This window comes from Thermomyces dupontii (assembly GCF_041956625.1).
Source record: "Thermomyces dupontii strain NRRL 2155 unplaced genomic scaffold VTN31scaffold_4, whole genome shotgun sequence".
Taxonomy (NCBI): domain Eukaryota; kingdom Fungi; phylum Ascomycota; class Eurotiomycetes; order Eurotiales; family Trichocomaceae; genus Thermomyces; species Thermomyces dupontii.
In genome coordinates this window covers 912,196-939,261 of record NW_027192310.1, presented here as the reverse complement: position 1 = coordinate 939,261, position 27,066 = coordinate 912,196, and the positions used below count along the sequence as shown (strand labels likewise).

Below are 27,066 nucleotides of genomic sequence, written 5' to 3'. Positions count from 1 at the left end.
CAGAGCGAGGATATTGGGTAGAGCGCAAAGAAACGGATCGAAGCGGCTGTCTCGCGTACAAGAGAGCTCAAGGAAGACGAATCGTCGCCACATGCCGTTGAGAATCAACAAATGATACGGAAATCGCGCAGCAAAACGACCTCGTCATTTCGATTTGCACATCCGAGCGTTGATGGAAGGCGAAGCTTCTTACTGGTAGTCCAGGGAACGCACAGTGAGCTGCCGCCCATTGGTGTGCGGGAAAGCGAACCATCATCGTACGGAGTAGACAGAGCTATTCCTCAACCGATCAGTCAGGATCATCCGATCGAAAAAGGATCTCACCGATGTGAATTTCTTTCCGGAAACACGGCCTGGAGTGAGCCGAGGAGAAGGCACTGAAATCAAGCCGGCGCTTGAGCGTTGGTTGGAGCGGGGAAGCACCAAAGAGTAGATTGATCCAATAGGTAATCCATTTATCCCGACCCGAATCTCTCGTCTCCTCATTTTTCTCTCTTCGCTCTGCTCCTCTCTTCAAGGGCTATTATGTAGTCGCCTACTCGCGGTTCGCCTTTCTAAATGAGCGCCATCGATTCGTCTCAATTGTCTTGCTGAAATTTCTTCTTTGTCGGCTGCCCCAGCCGCGCCTCCGCTCTCCAAAGAAAATTCACCTTCGCCGGCCCTCGCTCTCCCAGGGCCGCCTCCGTCGTCTCCAGCCACTGGTCGTTTTCAATCTCTGAATTGACGGTTTGTGAACAGTCTCTTCCCTGTGATCTCTGCCTTTGAGCTCACAATCCATGCCGGCAAAGCCTAGCGACCCGCCATGACGCCTCGCCGCTCCTCTCGCGCGCGCACGTCGCAGCCGTCGCCCGCCCTGCACCACCTAAACTCGTCAAGCTCGGGAAATGGTGTATCGCGCGGAGAAAGAAGCACGCGCTCGAGCAATAAAGTGTTGTCTCCGCAACGATCGTCAAACCGCTCGCAGTCCACCGATGATGTCCCTCAGACGCGCCAGCGCCGCGCCCGAGACGACGACCTCGATGGCCCCTCGAACACAAGGAATGAAGAAGAGGAGGAGGACGAGGCCGACAACGAAGATGAGGAAATCACTCGGTGTCTCTGTGGTCAGCAGGAGTACCCAGGACTGCCACCATCACGCCGGGCTGCGCTGAGTCGAGGCCGTCATAGAGGCAGCGACTCTAGGGGGTCTCCCGGAGATGGATCAGATACCCTCGGCAGCGACGACATCGGGAGCATGTTCATTCAGTGCGACTCGTGTAAGGTCTGGCAGCATGGGGGCTGCGTCGGTATCATGGACGAGGCCATGAGTCCAGACGAGTACTTTTGTGAAGAGTGCCGCAGAGACCTCCACAAAATCACCAACGAATCCAATGGGTAAGTGGTGACTGTCCTTGTGATTCTTCCCCGAACGTCATGTCGCATTGCGGCTCTCTTCACTGCGTTTTGAACTACATGAATCATGGCAGCTCCTTTCCCTCCTACATGGAACTTGCTCTTTTCACGTCCACATTCTCCTTGCGCAACTCTGCTGCAATCATTTGGATCTACAGTCAAAATATGTGGGATCTCCGCTCACACACTACCAGGGCGCAATCTTCCCAGTTCTTGCCAGTGGCGGCCACGTCCAGTACCGGTTCCACGTCCAGAGAGTCCTCGAGTGACGACCGCCGATCAAAGCTCCGCCAAAATGATCCCCCCAAGCGTCGTTCCACAATGAACAGTCGAGAGGCGGCCTATGATGAGGAAGAACAATTGCGAAGAGCGATAGAAGAGAGCAAGGAGGAAGCTCGGATGAGTCACGACGATGCTGGGTCTCGCAGACCCAAGAGGGGTCGCACTGACAGCGAAGCGTAAGTGATCAAGCCGCGCGGAGATCGATGGCACGAGTGTCTTAACATTCTCCCAGTCCAAAGCAAGCGGTCAAGCGACAGAGGACGAGTTCTCCTTCCCCCTCCGAGGGAGCCCAACCGAGCAATCCAGCCTCTCCGTCAGCATCCGATGATGAGTCGAAACCAAAGACAAACGGCACCAAGAGACAACGAGGCAATAACCGAGAGAGAGAAGGCAGAGAGTTGGACGAGCCGGAGGCAGAAGCCCCAGAAAGCACAACAAGGCGAAAATCGCGCTCAGATCGACGACGCGAAGGTATGTCAGTTTTTTACACACTGACTTTTTTTTTTCCGCGAGAAGCTTGGCTGACGACACGGGGGAGCAGAGTCCGACCAAGAAGGCGAAGCATCGTCGATCAAGTCTACGGGCGCTGCTCCACCGACAACCGATCCCGAGCCATCCGAAGCACGCCCCGACACACCAGTCCCGCCAACCGAGCCGGTGGCATCGCGTGCGTCAAACCGAAAATCGGGACGGCCGCCGGCTCGACGTGGAGGACGATCCGCCCGTAATCAGCAGAATCGCGATCGCGACCAAGCGAACGGAGACGGCCGTCAATCGCCCAACTCTCCATCACACCGTGACCGAGGACGGGACTCACCACATGGCGGGAATGGCACGAATGGAGCTCATGTAAACGGAGCAGAGAAGGGCAAGCCTCGGCATTTGAATCCGCACCGGACGTCGATGACCGAGCTCAAGCGACGCGTCGCTGCCATCCTGGACTTCATCTCGCGCATGCAGGTGGAGATGGCCGTCAGCGGGGAGAGCTCCAGCACGCCTCCCAACGGCAACCACGACAACGGGCGACAAGGACCGCACACATCGGCCATCCACGGCATCAACGAGAAACTCGACATCCTTCAGGCGACCAACGGCGAAGGGGGGAAACCAGCAGCATCCATCGATGGCGCTGCCTCCGTTGCGGACGGCCAGGGAGCTTCGACGGACGACGGCAGCAACGCCGCCGCCACCGTCAAAGAACGAGACTTCAAAGACCTCAGCAGCGTCGAGATGATGGACGTTTTGACGCGACATCTCCTGAAATGGCAACAAGAATATGGCAAACTTGGTGAAAAATGAATAGCCCATCCTCACACATTCCTCTCCCCTCGCTCCCCCGCCCAAACATGGCGTCCCTCCCCGATTCTCAGTCTCACTTTCTACTTCCTGTATAAGTACAATTGTCTATTTCTGCCGATGGATTTCACCCGGTCCGATGAACTCTGCCTTGAACTGATCCGGTTCCCACGACTCGACAACTGTTATGTACTCGTTGCTTCGAGTCCACTTTGTTCTAGACTTTTTTTTTTCTTTTTTCTCTTTGCCGGTCTTGCTGGGCGGTGGGGTGTCGGTCTTGATGTTCTGTTGTTGTTCTGTTGTTGTTGTCGTTGTTGTACAATTCTCTTCTGGCGCCGCGGTCACGTTTTTTTTTTTTTTTTTTACATTTCAGGATAGTGGATTGGTGTTTTGTTTTCTTCCCATCGGGGGTTTCAAACTGGTCTTATGTACTCGTAGTGTCAACGAAGTAGGGTATGGTCCTAGAAAGAATAATATGAAACTGTGTGTATGCAGTTGTTTGTGAGTTCAATCCTGGGTATCGCTGCGAGACCTGAATATCTATTTCATAGAGGAGATTGTGCCAGTTATTCAGACAATGGGTTTCTTTTTTTTTTTTTTTTTTTTTTTTTGTTGTTCTAAGTCTGGACTGAAAATGGTGTAGATTCGCTCAAGTTTTGCCAGTCAGGGACAATATTGATGAAGTCAGTAAGGACATTGAACAACAGCCTGGCCGGAAACCCTAGCTTAACTTGCAACTCGACCTCGTCCTCTTGCTCATTATTGGCTGAAGATGGACCTGTCCGAAAACTTAAGCATTGAAGAAAGGGGATTTGCCAATGATCGGGCAAGGTACGCACAACTGCGCACACCATCTGAGAATGCAATCACCAAATTCGCCGGCAAAACTACGCAGCATGCATAAAATACCAAGACGGATTCATATGTGAGGTCATAGACATCGTGTTCCTAAGATGGAGCACTCGACATACACCCATAAGAAAACATGACACAATGAAAAAGAACATCCCGAACATAGACATCCCACGTCGTAAGCCATTGACATGGGTTCATCCACATTCATCCATCATCATGACATTGTACATTGCCATCCCTTTATCAAAGTTCATAAGCCATGACGAAATTCTTTCCCAACATAATCATCTCATATAAAACAAAGTCTGTTCAATCGAGTCAGCAAGGTCAACTCAAACCACTGCCGAAGAGTAACGAACCTTGCGTAAAACTGTTTACAGGTTCGCGCTGCCGTGGACAACCTTGTAGTCCACAACCAGCTCGTGGCCACCATGGTTCACAACCAGTGCGCGAACGCTGCCGCTGCCATCATTGTAGGCATCGCGGATGCGCTCGAACAGGCGGCCCTGGTTGAGGACGGGCAGACTCTGCTTGACATCGCCAGTCTCGGTCATGGCGACGATGCGGCCATCCTCACGCACGTCAATGACGCGGTACGTCAGGAACACCGGCCCACGCACGGTCTGCACCACCACGGAAGGCGATGGGTTGGAGACGACGCTCGAGTCCTCCCGGAGCTCGCGAGTGAAGAGGTCCACACCCAGATACCGGTACTGACCAGTCTGGCGCGAGACAGAGATCCGGATGACCTGCGCAGGGTAGCCCTGGAGGATCAGGATGTCGCCCAGACGGACAAAGTGAGCCGGAATGGTGATCGTGTCGGCCGTGTAGGTGCCACGAGGGCGGACCACACGGACTTCCTCCCGAATGCGGGTGGGACCCGGGGGACCCTCGACCACCTCATCCCGGTCGCGATCATGATGATGCGAGAACGGGTGCAGGAGGCGGTCGGCGGCGCGCTCAACACCGCGGCGGAAGGAGTGGTAGTTGCCGTCGTCGTCGTAGTAACCCATCTTGCGTCGAGGTGCTTCTTCGCGGGCGACTTCTCTCCGGACAGTAACTTCCTGAGCTTGACGGGGCTCCTCGTAGGTATCGACGCGGTAACTGTCACTCACGGAATGAGTGCGAGGCTCGTAGGTCTTCTCAGACTCGTAAAAGCGGGCCTTGTAGTTGGGCTGAACGCGACGGCGATACTCGCGTTCAGTGATATCAATCTGAGACTCGAATGGATTGGGGTCGTAGACGGTGCGGCGCTCCTTGTAGCTGACAGACGGCTCGCGTTCTTGGTAGCTGTCAAGCAGGGTTAGCGATCTGATGCATCAGACGCGGATTGAGCAGGGAAAATATAAACAGTCGGGCAGAACGTCAAGTCCATGGAGGATGCTGATTGGTGAGACCGAGATGATTACGTGAGCGTCTTGGCAGACCGCGCCGGCACGGGTGGGGCGGAACAACCAGCGGAAGCCCGCCCGTCCTCCGCGAACTCTCCGGCGCTTTTCCGCATTGGGACACCAAAACAAACCACGTTCCCGGTCGACCAACAGGTGAAGAACGGGCTGAAAGCATAAAAAAGAAAAAGACTTACCGTTCACGAGTGAGTTCTACCTCGGGATAGCGCTCCCGATCTTCGTAGATAGTCGTGTACTCTTCGTAACGACTGGACCCTCGACGGTTGTCGGAACTGACTCGGACGTCGACTTCTTCCTTGCCGTAGATGCGGGGATCAGGGAGTCGACCGCCAGCAGTATCTTCCCGTCCGACGCGTGAAGTGGAATCAAACTTGACTTCTCCTTCTACGCGGGAAAGAGTAGTCTCCGCGACAGCGTCACTCCGGTACGACGACGGGAAGACACTGGGGGGGATCGGGACACGCGCCTCAAAGTCCAGGTTGACTAACCTTTAGAGCGTCTTTCCTCGAATGCCTTTCGAAGTGTTGTGCCAACCAACAATTCGAAAGGCGAGTCAAGAAAAGACGAACCACCGAATGAGTCGTTTGGTTCCTTTCTTTTCGTTGAAAAGAAGAGGAAAGGATTGGAATGCGGAAAGATCACAACAGCGGTTATCTGACCACGATGTACGATGGATGGAATGGAAAGGTTGGGAATGGACGGAGAGGAAAGAGAAGAAGAATGCAGAGCGAGCGGAGAGAGGGGGGAAGGCCACGTTTATGATGGCTGGGAGGGCCGACGCAAGCCTGGTGGCTGTTGCTGTGGCCAGATGGGGCATTGTTTTGTTGTCGTTGCGAGGTAAACAAAACCATTCCTCTTTGGGACTAGCGTCGATCTGGGCCACTTCCTCAAATCACAATCCGCAGTTCCACACATGATCAACGCCTCAAGATCCGAGGCAACTCTCAAGTTCCTTTCATCACTTCCTCCCGTTCAAAATCAAATACTCATATGTACGGAGTACTCTGTACGCCATTGCTGTGTACAATTGAAGTCGTAGATCTGAGCATCTACAAACCTTCCAGAGAAATCCATTGCACCCACTCCGTACTCGCACTCCGTCCTGCATCCGAGCATCGCAAGCTCAGCTTCAAGGTCCGCGATTTTCACATTCAACTCCCGCTTCCCTGCGGTTGACCAATCGAGCCGGGGTTTCCCTGCGTTAGTTAGGTTAGGTTATTTTGCGCCGCGATTCTGCCAATGCCAGGTCGAGCCGAGTGGGCTCATCAGTCATCACCTCATTGCTGGCCACACCGCTCGACATCCCAACCACCTCGATTTCATTCTCTTTCCTTTACTTTCTTTTGAATCCCTATGTAATTGATACCATGCATCATAGCTCCAAAACCTATCTCCCGTCGGCCATGCTTACGAGTAGCAGGGAAATCGTACCCAATTGGTTTCAAATGCGGAGTGATAGGTTAAAAGGTGGACGAAGGACTCATGCAATGCATCCTGTCGAGTCCAGAGCCCGCAACACGCATCGTTTGGAGCTTGGTCACCCTGGCAACTGCATCCAAAGTTTCACCCGGTCACCAATCACATTAGCCCGAGTCCCACCACCGCGCCAGCCTCTCCAGCCTCCTTGGCCTCAGCCTTTTTTTTTTCTCAGATTGAGGGCAGAGCCCAGAAGGGGGGGACTTTTCCAACCACCCGACCAAGCGAGTTGCTTCCAAGGTGGGATCGATATCGGTGGTTGTTGTGATACCTTTTTTTTGCCACCTGAATTTCGAACTGACGACGACACAAAAGTCGTGGAAGTCGCTGGAAAGCCTATCTTCCTGCAACGAAACGGCTTTTTTTTTTTTTTTTGCAAGTGCTTGTGTAAAACTCGGGTTTCGCCATGGCAGCTTTTCTATGATTCATGCTTCCGCCGCGGCTGATTTTCCAATAATAGGTTATTCAAACACCAAGTCGCGGAAGAAACTGTAGAGTACAGTATCTTGCTGTCTCAATACATAGTACTCCGTATTTTGGTGGGGGAAAGAGAATAATGACGACAATGGTCCACAGAGAGCGACAGTTAATAACAAGCAGGATCGAAAGCCATCGAAGCTGTTCTCCGTACAATAAAACATGACAGACTCGAAACGCATTCCACAACGGCTTTGCCATGAGTACATGATCCAATAGCGTTCACATGTGTTATACATACTCCGTACTCTCCAAATATATCCATGCAAAGACGGAACATGGATGTCTCATGTTATCCAGCAAGAGCCAGGAAAAAAGTCCAATCTCCGAAACGACTCTGAATTAAACCAGTGGATTAAAGTATTCGTCGCTCGTCGGAGAGCATACCGTAAGGTAGATCTAGAGTAGGCTAACCGCATATAAACAGAATACATAGCAGTGAACTATTTCCACCAAGTCAACCAATTATCCTGTCCACATCCAGTATGTACCAATATTAGGGCCCAAATATCATGAAAAAGGAACATTCATGAATACAACGAAGAGAATGAATAAGCTCATGAGACACCAGGTCATCATCAAGTCCAAAAGCAAATGCACATCAACGTCGTCAAACATACAACGAAGCATTGAGGTCATGAGGAGCAAAATCAAAATCATAGCACCAGTCAACGGAGCTTGTGTCAGAAGACGCCTTAATCGCGAAGACCAAAAGCCCTTCGAAGCAGCGGGAATCGTTTTTTGCGGCCGCCCTTGCCGATGACCACTTCGGAGATTCCAATCAATCTCTCATTGCTTGCTGGATCTTCGGAACGGATCCCAGGCCCGCCGTTGCTTTCCGGTACACCATTGACTGTATCATCCGGCGTGAGCGACTTTTCGGGCACATGTTTGCCATTCAGCGATATGCCTTTGTTGAACTTTTGAAGCTTTTGGGTTGGGTCTGGTGAGGATGACAATGCCATCCCATTTTGGACACCTCCCTGGAGCTTGAGGGATCCGTCTTTCATAAGGCGAAGCTCTTCGCGAGATCGTTCGAGATGCGTGTCTCTCCGAGCAGGACTGTCACAGTCCGATTTCCGCACTTTGCCTGCTCTGGACTTTCTGCCTCTCTTGGAGGTAGGTGTCAATCGCGCCAGCAATCCACCCTTCCTTGGCTGAGAAAGGAGGCTCTCAAATCCATCCAAGTTCGACTTGTTTGGAAGAGGCCCGAGACCGTCATCGGAACTGTCATCCAAGTCCGTCGACTCGACATCACACTCCCCATAACGTCGCGGGATGCCGCGAACTGGCCGGAGGCTGACTTCCAATGGCTCATCTTCATCACTCGAGTCGGCAAACCGGGAGACAAACCTCGATGACGACGCCGCGTTTGAAGAACGCGTCAAGGTGGCTTTCTTCCGGAAGGTGCCGAACGTGGCCGACTTTCGCGTGCCGCGCGTGCCTGGCTCGCGGGGTTGGAAGCTTGGTGGACTGGCAGGCCGGGAATCCCGTAGTGTCCGCTTCATGACAATCTGTCCATCGGCTCGAGAAGCAGGCCGCGGAGCCCGCTTGAAACTGCTAGATGAATCACTGTCATTGGATCTCGTTCTGGATAAGCTATCAGGGAGCCCAGATGTTCCGTCAGGTGGCACAGCCACGGATCCTCTGTTGCCAGATGCATGGGATTGAGGAGCAGGTCTATCCAATGCCTTCTGGAGATGGGTCCCTTGCTTAGGGTTGGTTGCTGTTGGCCTTGAATTCAGCTTTCTGTCCTCCACTTTCGTCACAGAGCCGACAACGATTGGGACGGGGGGAAGTGGCCACGATGCATCTTTATGAGGAGCACCGGGCTCTTTCACGGCGTCTTCAGGTACTGCTGGTTCGGATTCGGTCGCAGGTGGACGTGGAGACAGAGCCGGTGACGACTTGGAAGGTAAAGGACTGTCCACAATGGCATTGATGGAGCCGAACCCATCACCATCAATTAGTCTGTCCGGAGCATCACTATAAATGCTCTCTTCGGAGTCGTCACTTGATTCGGCTTCCGGAAGGTTAAGTTGAGTATCGGGAGATTCCCTGGCTTCCGAAGACGATGCCTTTTCGTTCTGAGTGGCTTTGGACTGGCTTGACACTTTATCTGACGGTCCCAATGGAAACGCCCCTGGGATGTTCCGGAGCTCCAGGCTGTCTCTTCTATCTTCCGCGATATCAGCAGGCGGAATGGTGATGTGGGCAGCAGACACTGAGGTCTCTCGAGAAGGCTCGTTTCCTGATTCGGAAGAGGTGGCCTCCGGAGCGGCCGCTTGGGATATCGAATCAGGCACTGAAGAAGGATCATGATTCGAACCCTTGACAGGGGGACCCTCGCTAACTTGTGCTTCAGTAGAATGCGAGGTTTGTTTGACGGCATTCGTGCTCTCATGTACTGTAGAGGTGTCTTGCAACGGCGCGGCTCCAGGCTGCAATTCGACGTGACTATCTGGCCGTATATCGCTGCTGTCGGGGTGTGGAGTAGCAGAAGAACCATCGACCTGATTTGACCTGGAAATGTCCGCATGAATCGGGACGGCGTCCGAGGGCACTGTTGATTCGTAGCCCTTGACTCCTTCGCCACTTTGCTCCCCCGAGCTCACCCGTGACCCACGGATGCTACCAAACGACGGCAAGCTCGGACGAGGGCTGAAAATGGGTTCAAACTCTTCGTCGTTGACACTGCTTTTCTGGTTCGCTTTCTTCTTGCCAATGAGGAACCAACTAGGCCTTGATTTGCTCTGACCCTTCGGACTGGGCGGTCCAGCCGTTGGTTCCGACGGCGTAGGCGGACTGGCAGCAACGCCAACAACCTCTGCTTTGTCGTCGAAGCTGACCCTGGGAGCCTTTTTTCGCGAACCGGAACGGGACCCCTCATCAGAAGCGACGGATACGCCGTCCGAGATTTCGGTTACCGGTTGCACATGGCGAAGTCCAGAGTTGCCACGAACATCCAGATGAGCAGGCTGTTTCAGAGCTGACTTGACTGGGGACATCGACCGCGGAGGGGGTTCATGCATCAGCGCATTAGAATGTGTGGTGACCAGCTGATTTGCAAATCTAGCTGATCGGCTAGGGCTGATTGACGGCTGTCTCGTAGAGTGTGCTGCATTGTCGCCGACGTTCAGAGTAGCCGACTGCGATGGCGCTGACGGAGACCGCGGCCGACGAACGGTGGTATCGCCATTAGTGACCGAAATCTCAGAACCTACTGTAAGGAAGTCACCAAAGGTTCCCCTGTCAAGTCTCTGAGATGACAGCGCCTCGCTGTCATTTTGCAATTCGTGCTCTGCTGGGCCAGGCTCTTTGGTGGATCCACCAGCTTCCTCTTCCTCCCTCACGGTTGACGGCCACTTCTTTGGTTGCGGCCGTGCTTTGGACGTAGATTGTACCTTGGAAACATTGCTGTAGGTTTCGGATGTTCCCGCCAAGATAGGTTGCAACATCTCGGTCGATTGGGTTGCTTCATTCGTTGCCCTGTTGGCTAGACTGGTCTTTGACGGTGCATGATCGAAGCCTTTGTCCACAGCTGTCTTCGTTGTCAAGTGGCCACCCTCAGACAGTTCTGGAGCGTCGGTTATAGCGACAGCAGGTGGAATTTCGGCGGCTTGTTCTGATGATGATGATGGTGAACTCCCGCCAAAATCAGGTCGCGGGCTATGAGGGGACTCCCTCGGTACAGGCGACTGTATCGGAGATTTTGTAAGGGGAGAATTCATCGGATACGAAAAGTTGATCGATGCTCGGCTCGCAGGTCGCCCTGACTCACCCACACCGCGAACCTTGTCGACTTCTAATGGCGGCTGATCCTGCATCATAGACGCCCTTCGATCCAAGCTCGCGCCTCGTCCTGACGGCAGCGGCGGCGGTGATGTTACCACCCGCCTCCTCGGTTGAACGCTCAATGAACGCCTTTGGCCCAGGCCATTTGTAGCGACACCCTCCGGTAGTGGCGGCATAGGCGGATGGCTCGCCAAGTCCAGGGGATGAACTCGAGAACTACTACTGGCTGACCGTTCACGGAAAGTTCTCGTTGTCATCGACCCGGAACTGGGGGATCGACGGAGTGAAGCTTGGCTACCGCCGCGGCTTGTCGATGAGTTCGACAGTCGCCGCTGCAGCATGCGCTTTGTCTGAACATCCTCGACAGATGTAGGCGGTGGGGTGTGACTGCGTAGAGCGGCGGCGGCAGCAGCTGAGCTCAAGCTCGCATTGGAGTCACGATGCGCAAGAAAAGCCCGAGATGCAGCGGTTTGCGCGGAGGAGGACGGTGTTGGATTCAAAGGCTATCAAATTTTTTGAGTCTGACGTCAGCGGTTTTCCAAGGCTGGCTCAGATGTTGGAAATGAGTGTTCTCAAGAGTATACAACAATTGACCCCGGAGAAAGAACGGAATAAAATGGCAACAACGAGAGCAACAAGAAATGAGATGACACGGACCTGATGACGGGAGGAGCTTCGGCGTCGGAACATGGCGGCAGGACCTGGAGCAGGAGCGGGAGAGCTTGCTGGGAGATTCCCAAGAAAGCTGCAACTTTCTCGCTGCAGCAAAGGACAATCGACAAAAGGTTAGTAATTGGAGACAGGGACTGTCGGAGCAGACATGCTTGAAAGATGAAGAAGATCTTGTTGGCAAGATTGTCGATTGAGCGAGGTCCCGCTTCTGATCCAACTGCGATACCGTAGTTCCACACTGCAAGAGACTGCGGAGAAGTAGCTGTGGCAAACACGGGCGTCCAGGTATTTCTCAAACCGAATTGCGACCAAGACGGTAATTCGACATTAATCAAGAGAACCAAGCTTCGAGGTTGAAGAGCAGAAAAGACCATCAGCTAGGTAGTTAGTAGTAGACATCCAAACTCTGCTTTCGCAAGACTGACGATGATGCGCTGGGCCGCGGGAGGTGCAGGCTGGCCCGCTGCGATTGGCCGGATTACTCGTGGCTTGATTGGGCTGGTTGGTTGATCAACGATCTGCGCTAGCCTGTTTTGGTATAGCCTCGTTAGTTTCCTTCACCGTTCGAGATTCAACTCTCAATTCTTTCGCGATTGTACGGAGTAGTACTATCTAAGTACATTAGGTAGTCAGGCCGATCCAAGCTGGTCGAAGAACGCAGTGGAAAGCAACATCTTCGTGCGACTGTCTTTACATGTTCCTTCAGAGTCAAGGGCAGTGGCATGTAGCTTGCGCTTGGTTGATAAATTAGGTATGGACCAGGCGCTCTCCATCCTACGCTCATCGAGTCGAACCACGACGGGTATTCTAGGGCCGGCAAGCTCGCGCTTATGGTATGGTAGGTTGATCAAAGAAGATAATTCGATCGCATCAACTTGATCTCAACAAAAGGACCACGAGTAATTGTTCAAGTCCAATCTTCATTACCTGGATAAATATGTTCCATACATCAGAATTAACCATGACCTGAAAAAAAACAGCGTCGACTACCAGATCGACGCGAGGAACAACATCATAGCAGTGAGAAGAGAAGAGATCCACGCCAACATGCCAGTCCTAACCGAGGGCGCAATGGACAAATTCGTGCTCAATTCCGTCATGTAAACATTCCCAAACCTAATGTTGGACGAGTTGAAGCAATTCTCCTCGGTAACCTCGGGGCAATCTTGAGGCTCGGCGAATTCGATATCGACACACTGTCAAAAGCCACCTGTTAGGAGAGACGACCAGGCGCTGGATGAATAAAGAGAGAATCCATACATTGTACAATGACGCCCCATGTTGTGCAGTCTCAATCACTTGGATCGTCGCATAATCGCCGACCTTGACCGAGATATTCGGCGGCAAGGGCACCTGCGGCAAGCAGAACGTGCCCGGGTAAGGACCGTTCGTCGGCCCGTAGATCCCGAACGGCGGCAGCATCGGGTGGCTCATGTTCGGCGGCTGCTCACCGAGACCCAGGTTGAAGTAGAAGAACGCGGATTCGTGGCCCGGAAACCAGCCGGGCTGGACGGCGATGGCACCGCCTTGGACGGGCCATTTGGTACGGTTTCTTGAAGTAGGCATGCCTCCACCTGGGATGGGTTCATAGAGAAAAAATCCATAGTTCAGCATCTCCTTTCGCCTGAAAAAAAAAAAAAAAAAAAAAAAAAAAAAAAAAAACCAAATCTCGAAAGCGTGGAATGGGCAACGTACAAGGATACACCCATTGCATCCCATAGGGATATACATACGACCCATTGGTCGCCATCTGGCCCAGACCGTTCGTTTCCTCAACGGTTCCGTTCGAGTGTAGGTTGTTCCCTCTCCATCCCGGATACACGATCACCGTATGCGCATTCACCAAGCCGATCCATGACCAAAACACCACCACGACCGTCGCCCACGTCGCGAGATGCCTTCGGGGAAACCGCATGGTTGTGGCGGCCGCCCAATCTGGTGCAGAGGCGGAATGGGGATACCCGCTCCCGTTGAGAGGAACTTGCCCTCGAAAGGAGAGCGCCGAGGCGAGACGGGGGATTCGAACTCGATCAACGATTTATCTTGGGCTACCTAAATCTACGAAAAAAAAAAAAAAAAACGATCAAGTCGGCGATGGGGAGCGGCAACATCGACGAGGTTTGTCCATGAAGCAACCGGAATCGTGATTGCTCGTTTTGAGTGCCGAAAAGTTGGCGGGCAAGACATTAACTTTGACTTCATCTAACCTAACTACAATGAACCGTCGCTGAGCGGAGAACCTACGCACGTTGCTTCTGGTCCAGCCTCGTCGAGTTGCCGGGGTCAAGCGTCTAGGGTAGTGGAGCCACTGGAATTGATTGTCCTGCGGCCAACCCGCATTTTGTCCCGCAAATTGGAATACATGATTGATTACGGAGTAGATTAATAGTGACGAGAAGATCAGAGCCTTTTTCATTCATTCAGTCAGATTCTGTGTCAAGAAATGGATTTGTCTACTACGGTCCTTCGGCATAATGCAGGAGAGTACTGACTGTTGCAAGCACAAGACTCAGTCCTCACGTTGGACAAAGACTGAATGCCACCGAAAACACCGAAAATCGGGGATATCAAAACCCCGTCAGCAATTGGGCCATCATCACACCAACCGACTGTGCGGTGGACGTTGAGAACCTCTGATGTGATTCGATTAAACGCCCGCTCAATCCTGACCAATGACATGCCGAGATGGGCCCTTTGTCATGCATGAGCGGGATGACCATCACATCTGAAGCTAGGTTTAGTCGAGAGCGGAGGGCATTGTGCGGTTTGATTTGTCGTTGGCCTAGCGCCGGCTCAATCTCCTAAGGATTCGGAAAGCTTAGGTCAGTGACAGGACTGGACAGTAACTACTCGTTATCGATGTTGGATTTTATGTTTAGTTGGAGAGATCAGAGGATCATCTACATTACCTTGTTACTTCGCTTGTAGCGATCAAAGACTTGATTCAGTGTCACCAGTGAGTCTGTGACAAGTGGGCAGTGTCTAGAAACCTGCTGGAATCTAGAGAGTAAAACTTGTCGGACGTGGGAGGGGAGATCCATATGTTACGTATTGACAGTCGGAGAATAAGAACGCTACCTTAGCATGTAGTAGTTACTCCGCTACTTTTTTGAAGACGTCGATGCTTTCGGCCTGCTTATCAAGTTCATTCCAGTCGAGGCCCAACACCGAAGAGTCAACCACTACGCCGTCTTCACACTACAAAGTAGTACTCTACCGAGTGTGAGTGAGTCTACATTCCAGCGGGGTACATACACGATCCGCGTACGGACTACGCAGTACCCTAGCCCTATCCATACTCTGGGATCGTTGAGATGCGGACGATACAGTACTCCGTACTCCTAGAGGTGGTAGATTTCCTTTCCCATTGCTCTCGGCTTCGATTCTCAACCCGCACCGGTTCACGACTTTAAACCCGGAGTGTGGTCGATCGGGCCCGGGACCACAGCGGGACAGCAACAATCTACACTCCGCAACTCAACTTCCTTTGGGCTTCGGAACCCCGCCGACGATATTAAATGACGCGAAGACCAGACTGACGGGCTTGATCCGGGATAGGGCAAGACTAACTGGCTAAGTACAGTACCTACCTATTATGGCTTAGCACGCCACTATCCTAATCTGGTTAAGGCGATCTCTGAATGTCGTGGGATCCACAGCAGAAACGTGCAACCAAGTCAACCCTTTTCAAGCCCAATGATCAACACTTCGGGACTATTGAAGAAAAAGAAAACATCCCATTCAAACTTACTGGATTGTCCTGAAAGAAGAGCCCAGCTTGTCCCGTGGGCAATGCACACCAATGCCGCCCACGAACCACCACCCCGACGACACAAGAAGAAAAAGAAACATCCCGCTCTCAACCCAACCGCCCACGGCAAACGTATCCAAGTCACCGACGACGATGGCTGGACCCATGTCATCAACAGCGGGAGCCTTGCCATGAAAAGGCCCGCCGCGGCCGTCGCAAAGAATCACAATCATCATGAGCCCCAAGCAGCACCGCCCAACAATGAAACCTCTCCTCCTTCCCACACCGAACCAACAACAACCCCCATCATCCAACCCGCCGAAGCCCCGCGACGACTCACCCTAACCCTCCTCAAGCGTCAATTCGCCGACCACTCTGCCACATGGTCCCGGTCAGCGACATGCGAGACCCTGACGGCCACGGTCCGGTCATCCCTGGCGGCCCATGCGGTGGACAAGATCGTCTGCATCGGGCTGGGCAGTCCCAGCGGCTTCGTCGGCGGCGGCTGGGTGGATCGGCGCAGCGTGGCGCTGTACCAGCTCGCCGCCCTGCGCTCCATCATGGACTGCCCGGCCCTTCACCAGCCGTCGTCGAGTCATCGTCGCGTCCCCGTCTATGCGCAGGATCCCGTCTTCAATGCCCTGGATGTGCAGCTGCTGGCGTCGCTCGGCATTACCGTCGTCTCCCACCCGGCGGGCTTCGAGATGGTTGATGGTCGGACGTTCCTCTATGCGCCCGGCGCCGAGAGGAAACATCTTGAGGTGCTGCTGGAGGCGGGGGATCCGCCCTTGGTGTTTGGTGGCCCGCTGGAGGATTTCCCCAGTGAGCCGCTCAGTGCCTTCCTGGCCAGGAGGAATGCCGTCAGAGTGCCGGAGTTTGACGCGAATGGCCATGCGTTTTGGAAAATGAGTCTCTACTACCCTAAGCCTTAGGAGTTTGGAAAACTTGATCATGTTCTCGTCAACCAGGCTCTAGTCCAGGCTTGATAAAGACTCTATTGCTGTATTACGGTTACATCTGTTAATTATAACTAGGTACCTACAGATGATAATACATGGACAACAGCGACAAAAATTCAAGACCCTTTACAAATCCAAATCCCTCGTATCCTTGCGCCAGCAAAAAAAAAAAAAAAAAAATACACAATAATGAAGAGCATATGAACAATACACCAAGGACAATGCACCCATCAACACCAATTGTACATGCAGAAGCAAAAAAAAAAAAAAAAAAAAAAAAAAACAAAAGACCATGCACACTTACACTAGTACAATATCCATCTTTTCAACACTCTGGAATCTTCACTCCCGGCTTCAACTCCCGGGCCTGGTTCAAAAGACCCCATTTATCCTCCCACTCTTTACCGGGCTCGTTGTATCTCACTTTCCATGGTTCATCAATGGCCTCAAACCTGAAACTTGAATCAGTATGCCAAAACTCAGCACCCCGCTAAGGGAGGGAGTATAGACTCATACCAGAAATACTTGGTTCCATTCTTCCTTGCCGGACACACCCAGTCCTCCATAAACTTGTTGAGCTCATCAATCCCGGCAACGGCCCCGTCCGTCTTGCTTTGACACTTGACTTGACCGCACGAGTTGCCACCTCCGGTGGGCCAACCAATCTCCGAGATGATGGCTTCTTTCTTCGTGCCCTTGACCAAGGACGCGTCGTGTTCCTCAAAGAAGGTCCACGTCCAACTCGCAGCCTGCTCGACGGGGACACCGCCAAAGAGCGGATGGACATTGGCCATGACAACATCGCTGGCCTTGGCCAGTTCCGGCGTCCAGTTGCTGCCGAGATCCGAGGTTGCGACCGGAACGTCAATTCCTCGCTTTTTCAGCTTATCGCGGACGTCGTCCATGTGATCGATGAGTGCTTGTAACGCTTGCGGCGACTGTGCCGCCGTGAAAAGCACTTCGTTACCGACAACGACGCCTTCTAGCAAGGAATAGTCATCCATTTCATCGAGGACCTTGTCCAGGATGTCCATCTGCCGGTTCGTCGTTGTGTCGTTGTTGACATCGATCCAAACACCGAGCCAGAGTTTCATGTCCTTGAGCTCGAGGCGGTCAATCGCATGGAGCACCATCTCCGTTTGGTTGCAGTCCATGCCATACAACCGTATCCGATCCGTCAGCTGTGAGATGACGGCCAAATCTCTGGTCACGTTGTTCTGGCTTGGAGGCCACGTCAGGCATTCCGGGTACTGCACTCCCCACGGCGTATAAGCCATTGCGTAGAAGACCTTGTGAAGATCGGGATTGTTCATGAGGTCCTTGATTTCCTGGGAGTTGAGATCCAGGTCGCCATTGACCTCTAGATCCTCGTCCGGATCATCCAGGTTGGCGGTACTACTCTTTCCGCTGCTGGTCTCCGGACTGCTACTCTTTCGACTTCCCAGGATCCCTCCCGTGATGGCTCCAACAATGATCGCGACGATGATGATGCCGAATACCCAAATCTTCCACGCTCTGGATTTTTTGGCCGCCGACTCCGCCATCACGGCACCCGCCCCCGCCCCACCTTTCTCTCCTCCGTCACCGTTCGGGACCGGCGAATAGGACTGTCCCGATCCCGCATCCATGTTCCCAGCCGCAGCCGTAGCCGCAGCTCCAACTCCAAGCCCCGCACCGGCAGCAGCCCCGGATGACGGTGACGCTTCGTGACTTCCCGAGCTCCGATGGAAGCTCAGAAGGGACCGCCGTTGAGGCTCGTGCAGGAACCCATCATCACCATCATCAACAATGTTGTCCGGATCAATGAAGGCTTCCTGCGGGTCGTTCGAGGAGGAAACGCCGCTGGGGTAGTGAAGATACGGATCGCCCAGACTGTGCCGGGAGAGATGCGGGGTTGCTGAACCGGAGACAGCGCCCGCGCCTACTAGACCGGAGCCCGAATGAAGCGAGTCTGACGAACGGTTCCCGGGCGAGGACGGCGAGGGATGGTCTCGATAGGCCGACACGGGTCGGAGATATGAGTTGTCATAGCCACCGGGCGTTGTGTTTCCTGGTTGCTGATGTGCGGGATGGTCGCTGTCGGGCTCATGGTGACTATTTCGGGTCGCTTCCGCGCCGCTGGCACGCTCGGTTCGATTCGCAAGACCGTACGCCAGGCCGTTGATTCCTCCCCCGGCAGCGGCCGGTCCGAAATTGTCCATGCCGGGTGTTGCCGTGCGGGTTGAATTTGAATATCCTAAGCTCTGTTGGTGGGGGTTTGCTCCATGATTTCCGCTCTGTTGTGCACCCGGAAGATCGGACGGTTGGTCATGGGATGCCGACATTGTCATGGGGCTATCTATTATTCGGGGGTGGAAGTTTTGAGAAGTTGAAAAGGATATGGCCTACTCCGTACGCAGGGTAGGTATGCCAGCTAGGTTATTGCTTGTTAAGACACAGACACGACTGTCTTGTTCAAAGCCCCAAAACTTAGGAACACATTACCATGTCTGTCTGCGAGGGAAAAAAAATAAACCATGCACGAGCATCGAAAAAAAGACAAAACACACCGCATGGACGAGAACAGAGGAACATACGAATGCTCGTCGATGCATATGTATGAATTGGTCCCAGACAGACAAAAAGAGGGATGTGGGGGTTACAACCGTTGCCGGGTGGATACCATTTCCCGTAAACACCGAATGGAAGGGGGATTGCGGGTTCGGAAACCTGGATTTCCCGAATCTGCTTAGTTAATGAACTTGGTTACGTTTACGCGTATCCTAATACGGCTCCCCCCTGATGAAATCGAGAAACGCGTCGAATCATCGCTCGAAAAGGGAAGGGTTTTCTCCGCATCTCCGTTTATGATTGGATCATTCTCGTAGTTACATAAGTTACGACTGAGTTCCGTAATACGAGCAAATATTTTTAGAATGCGAATTGTCACCTCGGTTGTCTCTCAAATCTTGAGTCAGCACCCAGCCACGACCACTGACCAAGAACTATTGTAACCTAGTCCGTAAAAAGGTTAGGTTATTGTAACCTTATTCGGTAACCTTTACCAATACAATGATATGGTCATGTGACCCCGTTTTGGTCAACCTGTCTCTCTTCTGCTTTGAAAGGCACAACAGGAGCTCACATCGTACGATTCGGCATATGTACGGAATACTCGTACTCGTACTGTCGACAATTGTACAGTCAAGTGCTGGTAATACTCTGAATCAGATTCGTATATAACTACATAAGCTAGAGCATCGTAGCTACACCTCCTTGCAACTGCAGCGAAATGCAAATACCAGTACCTATACACAGAGAACATGCCATGCAAAGAATCCTGAACGAATCGACGTGACGGTGATTTATCTCGTTGGCGATCCATGATCAAGGAAGTGGGAGTTGATGGAGGCATGTCAATTATGTTTCCAACTTCATCTTGTCGAGGGATCTCGCAGCAAAGTCTGTAATCTTTCAACTGACAGACGGCCATAAGAACTCGCGCTGAGATCCGATTCGGCTCAATTGGCAACGTCTCTGGCACTCCGTCCGGACAGTCGACGACGGTCCAGCCATCTGCGTCTTCCGGGCCGAGTTTCAAAGTGTGAAGGAATCGACGCTGGATCGTGTCCAATCGTCACCATCGTGTTGTGCATTTTATTGCGGTAGGCATCCACTACAGTAGGTCAATAATTAGTTTAAACTTGATTAGCTCTGTCGGTGAACCGTCAAATTCCAAGCAAGCCCCCACTGTTACCAGTTTGACCGGAAAAAAAAAAAAAAAAAACAGTTGTCGGGCATTACTTACAAGATCGTTGCAAAAATCCTGGCCTCCCCGCAAACATGCGACTCTGACTCCAACTCATTCGGTAGCCGAGTTCATTGAGTATGTCGTCCTTTCGATGCCTGCTTCGTGACAATCGTGGCACGGCGATGTCGACTTCGCCGTCCAAAGATGGAGCCGGCACCAACGTCCGACCAACCGTGACCTTGTCCTCGTCGTCGTCGCCGCCATCATGGTCATCCGTGTGATCGTCCAAATAGCGCTTGCCCGGTACGACGCGCCCGGGTGGACGTTTCAACTGCACGGGGAAATATGCCCGGGGATACACCGCGTTCGAGAGACGGTACGAGTCGGGGATCTCGTCCATGTCGACCTGGTTCAGCATCACCTTGACCCGAACCCGGCAGCCGCGCTGTGGATCATCGACAAGAATAAACTTCCGCCGCTTGCCTTCGGGGAGATCCCCAAAGAGCGCCCGCTGATGCTTGAGGTTGGGCGAATAGTCCCAGCTCTCGCGGCCTGAGCCGTCATCGCACGTTGCAGTCGTCGCATTGGAGGTCCGGCCAGGTTGCCCACCAGCCCCACTGGGTAGAGTCATCGATGGGACAGTCCTAGTTGTTGTTGACGGGCACCCCGACATACTCTGAAAGGACTGTCCCGCTCGGTTTCGGGCCTCAAGAATAACCGGCCTGAAAGCGGTTCCCATCAAAGGGCGTTGTTGTGCATCGCCAACGTAAGCAGTCCCTAGATGTTGGTTAATGCATCAGGGTTAGATCATGCCTACGTTGCGAACCGGGGGGTTTGGTCATGGGCAACACAACTTTCGGGAGCAACCCGCCACCATCGGCAACGCGGAGTCATGCCCGGGAGTTGGAAGGAGGGGCCAAACCAGAACCTTTTCAAGTTCCTTAGAGCAAGAAACGGTCAAGAGAAAAGGAAAGAAAGAAAACACAGGGAAGAATATCGCCATCATATACACTTGACCTCATGATATCTTAATACGGCCGGCATCTAGGGAGCCTCCCAAATATGTTCGCCAACCAAGCACAGTATCCGCACCATCAAAAATGAACACAAAGCCAATGGGTAAATGGCATGAACAAATGATCGGGATATATATGGAAGTATCCTAGAACCGAAGAAACGTACCGCGAACGTCCTCATTTCCAATACTATCATCTGGGCGGTACTGCGGGTGAGAAGAAGAGGAAGAAGAAGCAAGAGGCAGAGACACGGCCGGACGGGCCGTGGGCTGTGGTAGACTGGGATTTACACCAGACAATCCATGTGTGATCGAAGGCGCTGGGGAGGGCAGCGTTGGCAATGAACTGGGTTGGTTTTGCTGTGCGCTCTGCCGCCGGTTCATCTTCGCCATCCTCCTGACGCGGCGACTTCGCAAGCGGATATCTTGGTTGCTATTTCTCCAGCTGTCCACGGCCCGCTGGATGAGACCGCGTTTGCCTCGCAAGGCTGGGTTCAATTTCGCCAGAGCCCAACCAACGGCATTGCATTCGGTCTCGTAGACCAGCCGGTTCCCCTTGTACTGGTCCTTGCTGCAGCAGGCCCGGGGATAAACGCAGTTCTCGGACTTGAATTCGGGCGACAAGCTGTCCACGTCAACGGATTCCACGTCGCAGCGGATCGTGTATTTCATTTTCACGCGATCCCGAGAATATTCGAACTCAATCCATTGCACGCCATTCGCGTCTTGGTGCACCACTAACGGAGTCGTCGCCGGAATGGGCCCCGGAGCGGCGGTCGAATTGCTGCTGGACGACTGAGTCACGGGCGTACTACTGGGGGTCATTAGGGGCATGGAGGTGGCCGGAGCGGTGGTCGTTCCCGGCAGCCGCGGCATCGAGGAGCGTTGCTGTTGGAGTTCACCCGGTCGGGTGCTGCTTGAGATGGCCATTGGCTGCGTCTGCGGAAGTGGATGCTGCATCGGGTCCGGACTGGGCTGCGGAGGCAGCATCAGCGGCTGCGAGGCCATGGGGAGGTGTGGTGGCGAATGTTGGGGATATCCCGACTGATGCAATGGATTGATCGATGGATACGATTGGAATGCATACATCTGGGATGATTGACCAAACAGACTCCGTCCTTGCTGGTCGGGGTTCTGCGAGGAAGCCAAGCCAGCAGGAGGACTTGACTGCGGGGTATGGTAGACTGAAGGAGGGTATGGTGGTCTTTGCATCTGCGTTGTCGCCGCGATCAAATCGGGAGGGCCTACGTCGTTCGGGTCAGCCAGTTACATCCAGGACATGTTGAACGACAAGACCATAAGCGTGGATGGCCGAGTCTCAGAACCTGCCGAGTTGACTACCAAATACATGGTTCATTCGATCAACTTTCGAGCCTGTCCTCCCCGTGCTGACAAGACTCGAGAAAAGAAAGAACAAGACAGGCTTACCACTAGAGGGATATGGAGCGGGTACGCTCGTTGCCGGATACGTACTCGAGTAGTATGCTGGATCTTGGGGCGCAGCGTATGGTGAGGGTTGCTGCAAGGAAATTCCGTTTATTGGATGTGGCGATGCGTACTGGCTGGAGGAAAGTGATGAAGGGGGTTGGCGAGGCGAGTCTGGTCGATGTTGGGTCTGCTGCATGAGACCTCCCGGCCGCTGCGCTTGGTTGGGAGCACTGAGATGACGAGGCTGTGACCAGTCTATATTAGCTTGAGTGAACAATGTGCATTTGGCGACAGATTTTCCAGCAACACAGGGAACCAAGGGGAGAGAAAAAAGCCAGTCTTCGTGATGACCGTGGTTGACGCCCGGCAGGCCCGATCGAGGGGTTGTCTTTGCTTCAGCCAACGAATCCGTGAGCGATGTTAAATGCGGGCATTGAAAAGCCTCGGTGATGATCAATGACCCAAGCGGCGCACGTGAAGGTCACCAATGAAGACGCTCAGATCTTCGCATGCCATGATGTGCTACGGTCCAAGTCGCTGGGACAGCGAGGACTCATCACTCGTCGGTTCTGAGTCGTTGAAGTGACAAGAAGCCCCGGGTTCGAAGACGATAGTACATGTCTTGAATCATATCATTCGCGCCCATCACGGTCGGATGTCCGTCAACTGCCGCCGAATATCGCAAACGGTTGTGTCCTCAGTTGAAGTCCTTTAGAGACCTAGGCGGCGCGACCTCTGCTCGACTAGAGAGGTCACTGTTCCGGTTCACAAGCAGAAAACGCCTTCACGTGTGTATCGCATCCAGTAAAATGACGAGGCCATGTTTTCAACCATATCGACCGTGAAGGCGATGTATTCTCCGAGTTATCCGCCCAGTTTCGGATTCGATTCCATGGATGTGGGAAAGCTCAACTTCTTATCACCAGCGGCTCGGCCATATCGCAGGAAATCCCCGGCAAGAAGAATGGCTGAGTTTGCAGGTTACACATCTCACTGTGCTTTGCGTGGGCCATTGTTGGATGCATCCAAAGGGTTCCGAGGTGAGGCCGCGACGAGCCCCCGCGTCGGTTGACTGGCGTCGAGATATGGAGGGGGAAGAAACAAAGGAAAAAAAAAAAAAATACAAAAGCACAAGGAAACTCAAAGGAATCAACCAGGAAAACAGAATCTTACCGATTCGGCGCCTGAGTCGTCCTTATACTTGGGCGCAGGTGGAGGACCCATGTCAGGATGAACCATGGCCGTCATGGTCGGACCGAGTGCGGCTGCCAGAGCTGTGTACGGAGAGTTATGCGGGATGAATGGCAATCGTTCCTCAGCCCGTTTTCTCGCGGCAGGGCGCGTGGGCGTCCAGCACTACCCTGGCAAATCCAAGCACGGCTGCTCAGAGATACTAGCAAGGTTTCCGAAGCAGAAGCTGACTGACGGGGGCTTCTGGGGCCAGCAGCACTGAAGGGGCGCTGGGCATTGGTCGTACGGGAAACGGTCGGGCTGGGATGCTGGGGGGTGGTGCTGAATGGGAGCCAAACAAGTCGAAATGGAAAGGCAGTCCGCGTACAGAACCCGGATCGGATGCTGGATGGGGAGTCCCGGTTCTGACCTCGAGGGCACGAAACCAGGATGAGAGAGGGTGAAGAAAACAGAGACAAGAACGCAGCCGGACAGTGATGCAGAAGAGAACCCAAGTCAAGTGAAGACAAAAATCTCCGAACGAACACGATCGAGGATGACGAGAAGAACTGAGACTAGACTGGCGCAGGCAACGGGGACAAAAAGAAAAGGGATCGCGCCCGGGAAGCACCGAGGTCACGAATGATCTGAAGCCATTCGGGGATAGGGCAGAGGGCTCAATTGTCCCACGCAATATGCAGGGCTAGGCTGACCCCGATTTGTTAGTGGGGGGGTTGTAACAGGAGTAAGAAAAAGAAAAAAAAAAAAAATAGAAAAACCGATTAGCAAGCAAGACCACAACGGTCTGTGTTTCTCAGTCGGCAAATGAAGTGATGCAGATTGATTGGACCATCGGCTGGACACAGGCTGATTGCGCAGAAGAAAAGACAATTCAGGGCCAGATGACAGCAGCGGCCGGGGCCCTTGGCGGAAACAGAAAGAAAGAAAGCTTCGGTTAGCTCAGTTGAGGAAAAATTTCGAGATGGAGGAGCTGTGGCTTGTGCGCGGTCGAGATCTGGTCGTACTCCGTAGAATGACCAACTGGGACTTTACGATCAATGCGTTGGATTGAAACACAGGAACAAAGAAGCGATTGATTGATTGATTAGGTCCATACAGAAAAAGACGGGATCTGAGCGCGCCTTCCGGTGAGCAATGTTCAGCAGGGCAAGGAAGGGAAAAGGCAAGTAAAAAGTGGTTAACCATTCGATGGAATAACAAAATCAAAATCAAAAAATCAGAACGTCGAGGGGGAGGGGGGAAAGGGCCTAAGAAGTCTAACCTAACTAACCTCCCTTCGGTCGCTGACGCTGGCCAAAGGGCCTCGAAGGATCCTACTCGTCCATGGCCGCGGTCCAGGCCAGCCGGGGGGAACAACCAGTCCGATAATCATAATCAGATTGGCGTCCCGACTCCCCCTTCGCGATCAACCGTTACTACTGGACTTATTAATGGGGACGCATGATTGGCACAGTGGGCGCCGGTGAAACCGGATTTGAGGCTACAGGCAGGACTGACGACGGCACCAGCACCAGCACCAGCATTAATTCTGCGAGTCTTCAGTCTTGATGGTGGACAAGCCGCAGGACGTGGGACGACCGTTGCGATTGAGCCGAGACGGGGATATACGAACGGCGGATACAAGTTCTCAGGGAGATTAAGTCGAGCCTACAGTATACTCTCGTACGTACACCTCCGTATCTTGGCGATCAACTTTGTGTAGTGTACGAGTCCAGAGAGAGACATTCTACGAGTAGGTACTCCGTACTCCTCACTGCTCGCTGTAAAAACAATGCGATTACTCGTGTGATACGAGGGTTGAATGCCAAAGTGAGAGATATTCTCTATTTAGCCGTGTGACTGTGACGATCACTGGCCGGGTTTGTCCAGCCCAGTCGGAAGAGAGCCGCCACTGGCCCAATCAGCCCACTTGGCTCTGCGTTACCTAATCAGGGACTCAAAGCAATCGCCTTTGCGCGAACAAAGAAAGGCTCTGATCATCGCCGGGCGGAATCCTGCAGTGGTTTTTTTTTTTTTTTCTTCTGACAGGCGCGCTGAAAGTGACTACGATCGCCGCAGAGTTCTCCCATTGATTTCACAATTCTCATCCTGATCAGTATCTATCGATTGCTCTCAATCTCCTAAACACTGAACGTTAGATACATATTCTGCTTTATCCACCCCCGCTTCCGCCCGGCGCCTGGCCAACCGCCTGCCGCAGGACAGTAAAGTAAGTACTGTAGTGGGGACGGCGGCCAACGTGCAACGTCAGCCCAACGGGGAAGGCCGCTGTTCTTCCGACGTTCCGATCGAGTCAGCTGCTTGTCAGCGTCGATCCACTCTGATCATGGTGCCAATCATTCCTCCGAAATTCGTCCGTTAGGAGAAGCCAATTTTCTTTTCTCTGTTCTGCGCCATGTCCCGATCGAGCCTAGTCGCCGCACGGAGGATTTCTCCACTAACCTAGGTATGTACTCCGTACATACATAGGTAGGTACTGTACCTACATTACTACCTACCTACCTACCTACCTACATAGGTTAGGGTTTATTATCATTCATCAGGCGAATTATGATGATGAGCTTTACTTCGGACAAGTCTGACTCCTCCAGTCCTAGACTCGTGCGATGGAGGAAATACGGAGGGAATCAATGCCAGACTCAACAATGATGCCAACAGCCCAACACTACAGAGGACAGAAGTTAGTCCTCGGACAGTGTCTCACTTCATCGGCTAGCGACGAGATTGGAAAAAGGTGGCGGTGCGGCGCAACGCCGCAGCAACCCTATACATACCTAGACAAGATTCCTGCAGTCCATCATCCTCCGGAAAGGTTCGGTCGAAATGAAGTTAGGTTAAGGGCATCGGCAACATGCGCGGGACCCTGGGCTCTGCAGAGAAGGCACTTGCAAGAAAAAAAAAAAAAAAAAAAAAACTTACCGCAAGGAGCTGAACCTGGCAGCCGAGATGCAGACAATGGACTAGAAATACGCTCGTCCGTCTCGTTGTGGCAGTTACTCCTTGTAGCTAGCCGCAATGCTCGCAGCCATCTTCCGATTGAAGGAGCTCCAGGCCTGCTAAATGATACAAAGTAATTCGACCAGTTGTCACCAGGACTAACCTACTCCTACTACAGTACATCCGATGATAGCATGATCGATTCTAGACAAGCATCAGGGTCTGGAGCCGATAAGCTTATGGTCTCCAGACTCACCCTGGTCACGGGGACCGCGGGTAAGAGTCATCCATTCGGTACCTGCTCACGGGACAGGGTCTGATTACCGCTGTCCGGAATCGGGGTCAGGGATGTCTGGAGTGCTTCCTGTTGGCCAGTTCCAAGTCTGGTGGCGCTGCAGGTA

General features: G+C 53.0%; 9 protein-coding genes across 9 annotated transcripts; 3 read left to right on the top strand and 6 right to left on the bottom strand.

Annotated features, from left to right (window-relative positions):
• Positions 1–67: 67 nt before the first annotated feature.
• Positions 68–486, bottom strand: VTN31DRAFT_4839 (uncharacterized protein; the record flags this gene model as incomplete). The annotated part of the gene is made up of 2 exons (XM_069405271.1): positions 68–274; positions 325–486. The coding sequence occupies 2 exons, from the start codon at positions 484–486 to the stop codon at positions 68–70; spliced, it is 369 nt and encodes a 122-aa protein (XP_069260352.1).
• Positions 487–802: 316 nt separating this feature from the next.
• On the top strand, positions 803–2,973 carry VTN31DRAFT_4838 (uncharacterized protein; the record flags this gene model as incomplete). Its single annotated transcript, XM_069405270.1, has 4 exons — positions 803–1,374; positions 1,587–1,850; positions 1,907–2,145; positions 2,216–2,973. The coding sequence occupies 4 exons, from the start codon at positions 803–805 to the stop codon at positions 2,971–2,973; spliced, it is 1,833 nt and encodes a 610-aa protein (XP_069260351.1).
• A 1,226-nt stretch (positions 2,974–4,199) lies between these two features.
• On the bottom strand, positions 4,200–4,838 carry VTN31DRAFT_4837 (uncharacterized protein; the record flags this gene model as incomplete). The annotated part of the gene is made up of 1 exon (XM_069405269.1): positions 4,200–4,838. One exon carries the CDS (start codon positions 4,836–4,838, stop codon positions 4,200–4,202), a length of 639 nt encoding a protein of 212 aa, XP_069260350.1.
• A 1,799-nt stretch (positions 4,839–6,637) lies between these two features.
• VTN31DRAFT_4836 (uncharacterized protein) lies at positions 6,638–7,156 on the top strand (the record flags this gene model as incomplete). Its single annotated transcript, XM_069405268.1, has 1 exon — positions 6,638–7,156. One exon carries the CDS (start codon positions 6,638–6,640, stop codon positions 7,154–7,156), a length of 519 nt encoding a protein of 172 aa, XP_069260349.1.
• Positions 7,157–7,882: 726 nt separating this feature from the next.
• On the bottom strand, positions 7,883–11,672 carry VTN31DRAFT_4835 (uncharacterized protein; the record flags this gene model as incomplete). The annotated part of the gene is made up of 2 exons (XM_069405267.1): positions 7,883–11,485; positions 11,640–11,672. The coding sequence occupies 2 exons, from the start codon at positions 11,670–11,672 to the stop codon at positions 7,883–7,885; spliced, it is 3,636 nt and encodes a 1,211-aa protein (XP_069260348.1).
• Positions 11,673–12,640: 968 nt separating this feature from the next.
• Positions 12,641–13,569, bottom strand: VTN31DRAFT_4834 (uncharacterized protein; the record flags this gene model as incomplete). The annotated part of the gene is made up of 3 exons (XM_069405266.1): positions 12,641–12,850; positions 12,915–13,228; positions 13,350–13,569. The coding sequence occupies 3 exons, from the start codon at positions 13,567–13,569 to the stop codon at positions 12,641–12,643; spliced, it is 744 nt and encodes a 247-aa protein (XP_069260347.1).
• A 1,877-nt stretch (positions 13,570–15,446) lies between these two features.
• Positions 15,447–16,337, top strand: VTN31DRAFT_4833 (uncharacterized protein; the record flags this gene model as incomplete). The annotated part of the gene is made up of 1 exon (XM_069405265.1): positions 15,447–16,337. The coding sequence occupies one exon, from the start codon at positions 15,447–15,449 to the stop codon at positions 16,335–16,337; it is 891 nt and encodes a 296-aa protein (XP_069260346.1).
• Positions 16,338–16,689: 352 nt separating this feature from the next.
• Positions 16,690–18,694, bottom strand: VTN31DRAFT_4832 (uncharacterized protein; the record flags this gene model as incomplete). The annotated part of the gene is made up of 2 exons (XM_069405264.1): positions 16,690–16,816; positions 16,881–18,694. The coding sequence occupies 2 exons, from the start codon at positions 18,692–18,694 to the stop codon at positions 16,690–16,692; spliced, it is 1,941 nt and encodes a 646-aa protein (XP_069260345.1).
• Positions 18,695–19,864: 1,170 nt separating this feature from the next.
• Positions 19,865–23,785, bottom strand: VTN31DRAFT_4831 (uncharacterized protein; the record flags this gene model as incomplete). The annotated part of the gene is made up of 5 exons (XM_069405263.1): positions 19,865–20,019; positions 20,152–20,871; positions 21,277–22,353; positions 22,538–22,781; positions 23,711–23,785. The coding sequence occupies 5 exons, from the start codon at positions 23,783–23,785 to the stop codon at positions 19,865–19,867; spliced, it is 2,271 nt and encodes a 756-aa protein (XP_069260344.1).
• Between the last annotated feature and the right edge of the window lie 3,281 nt (positions 23,786–27,066).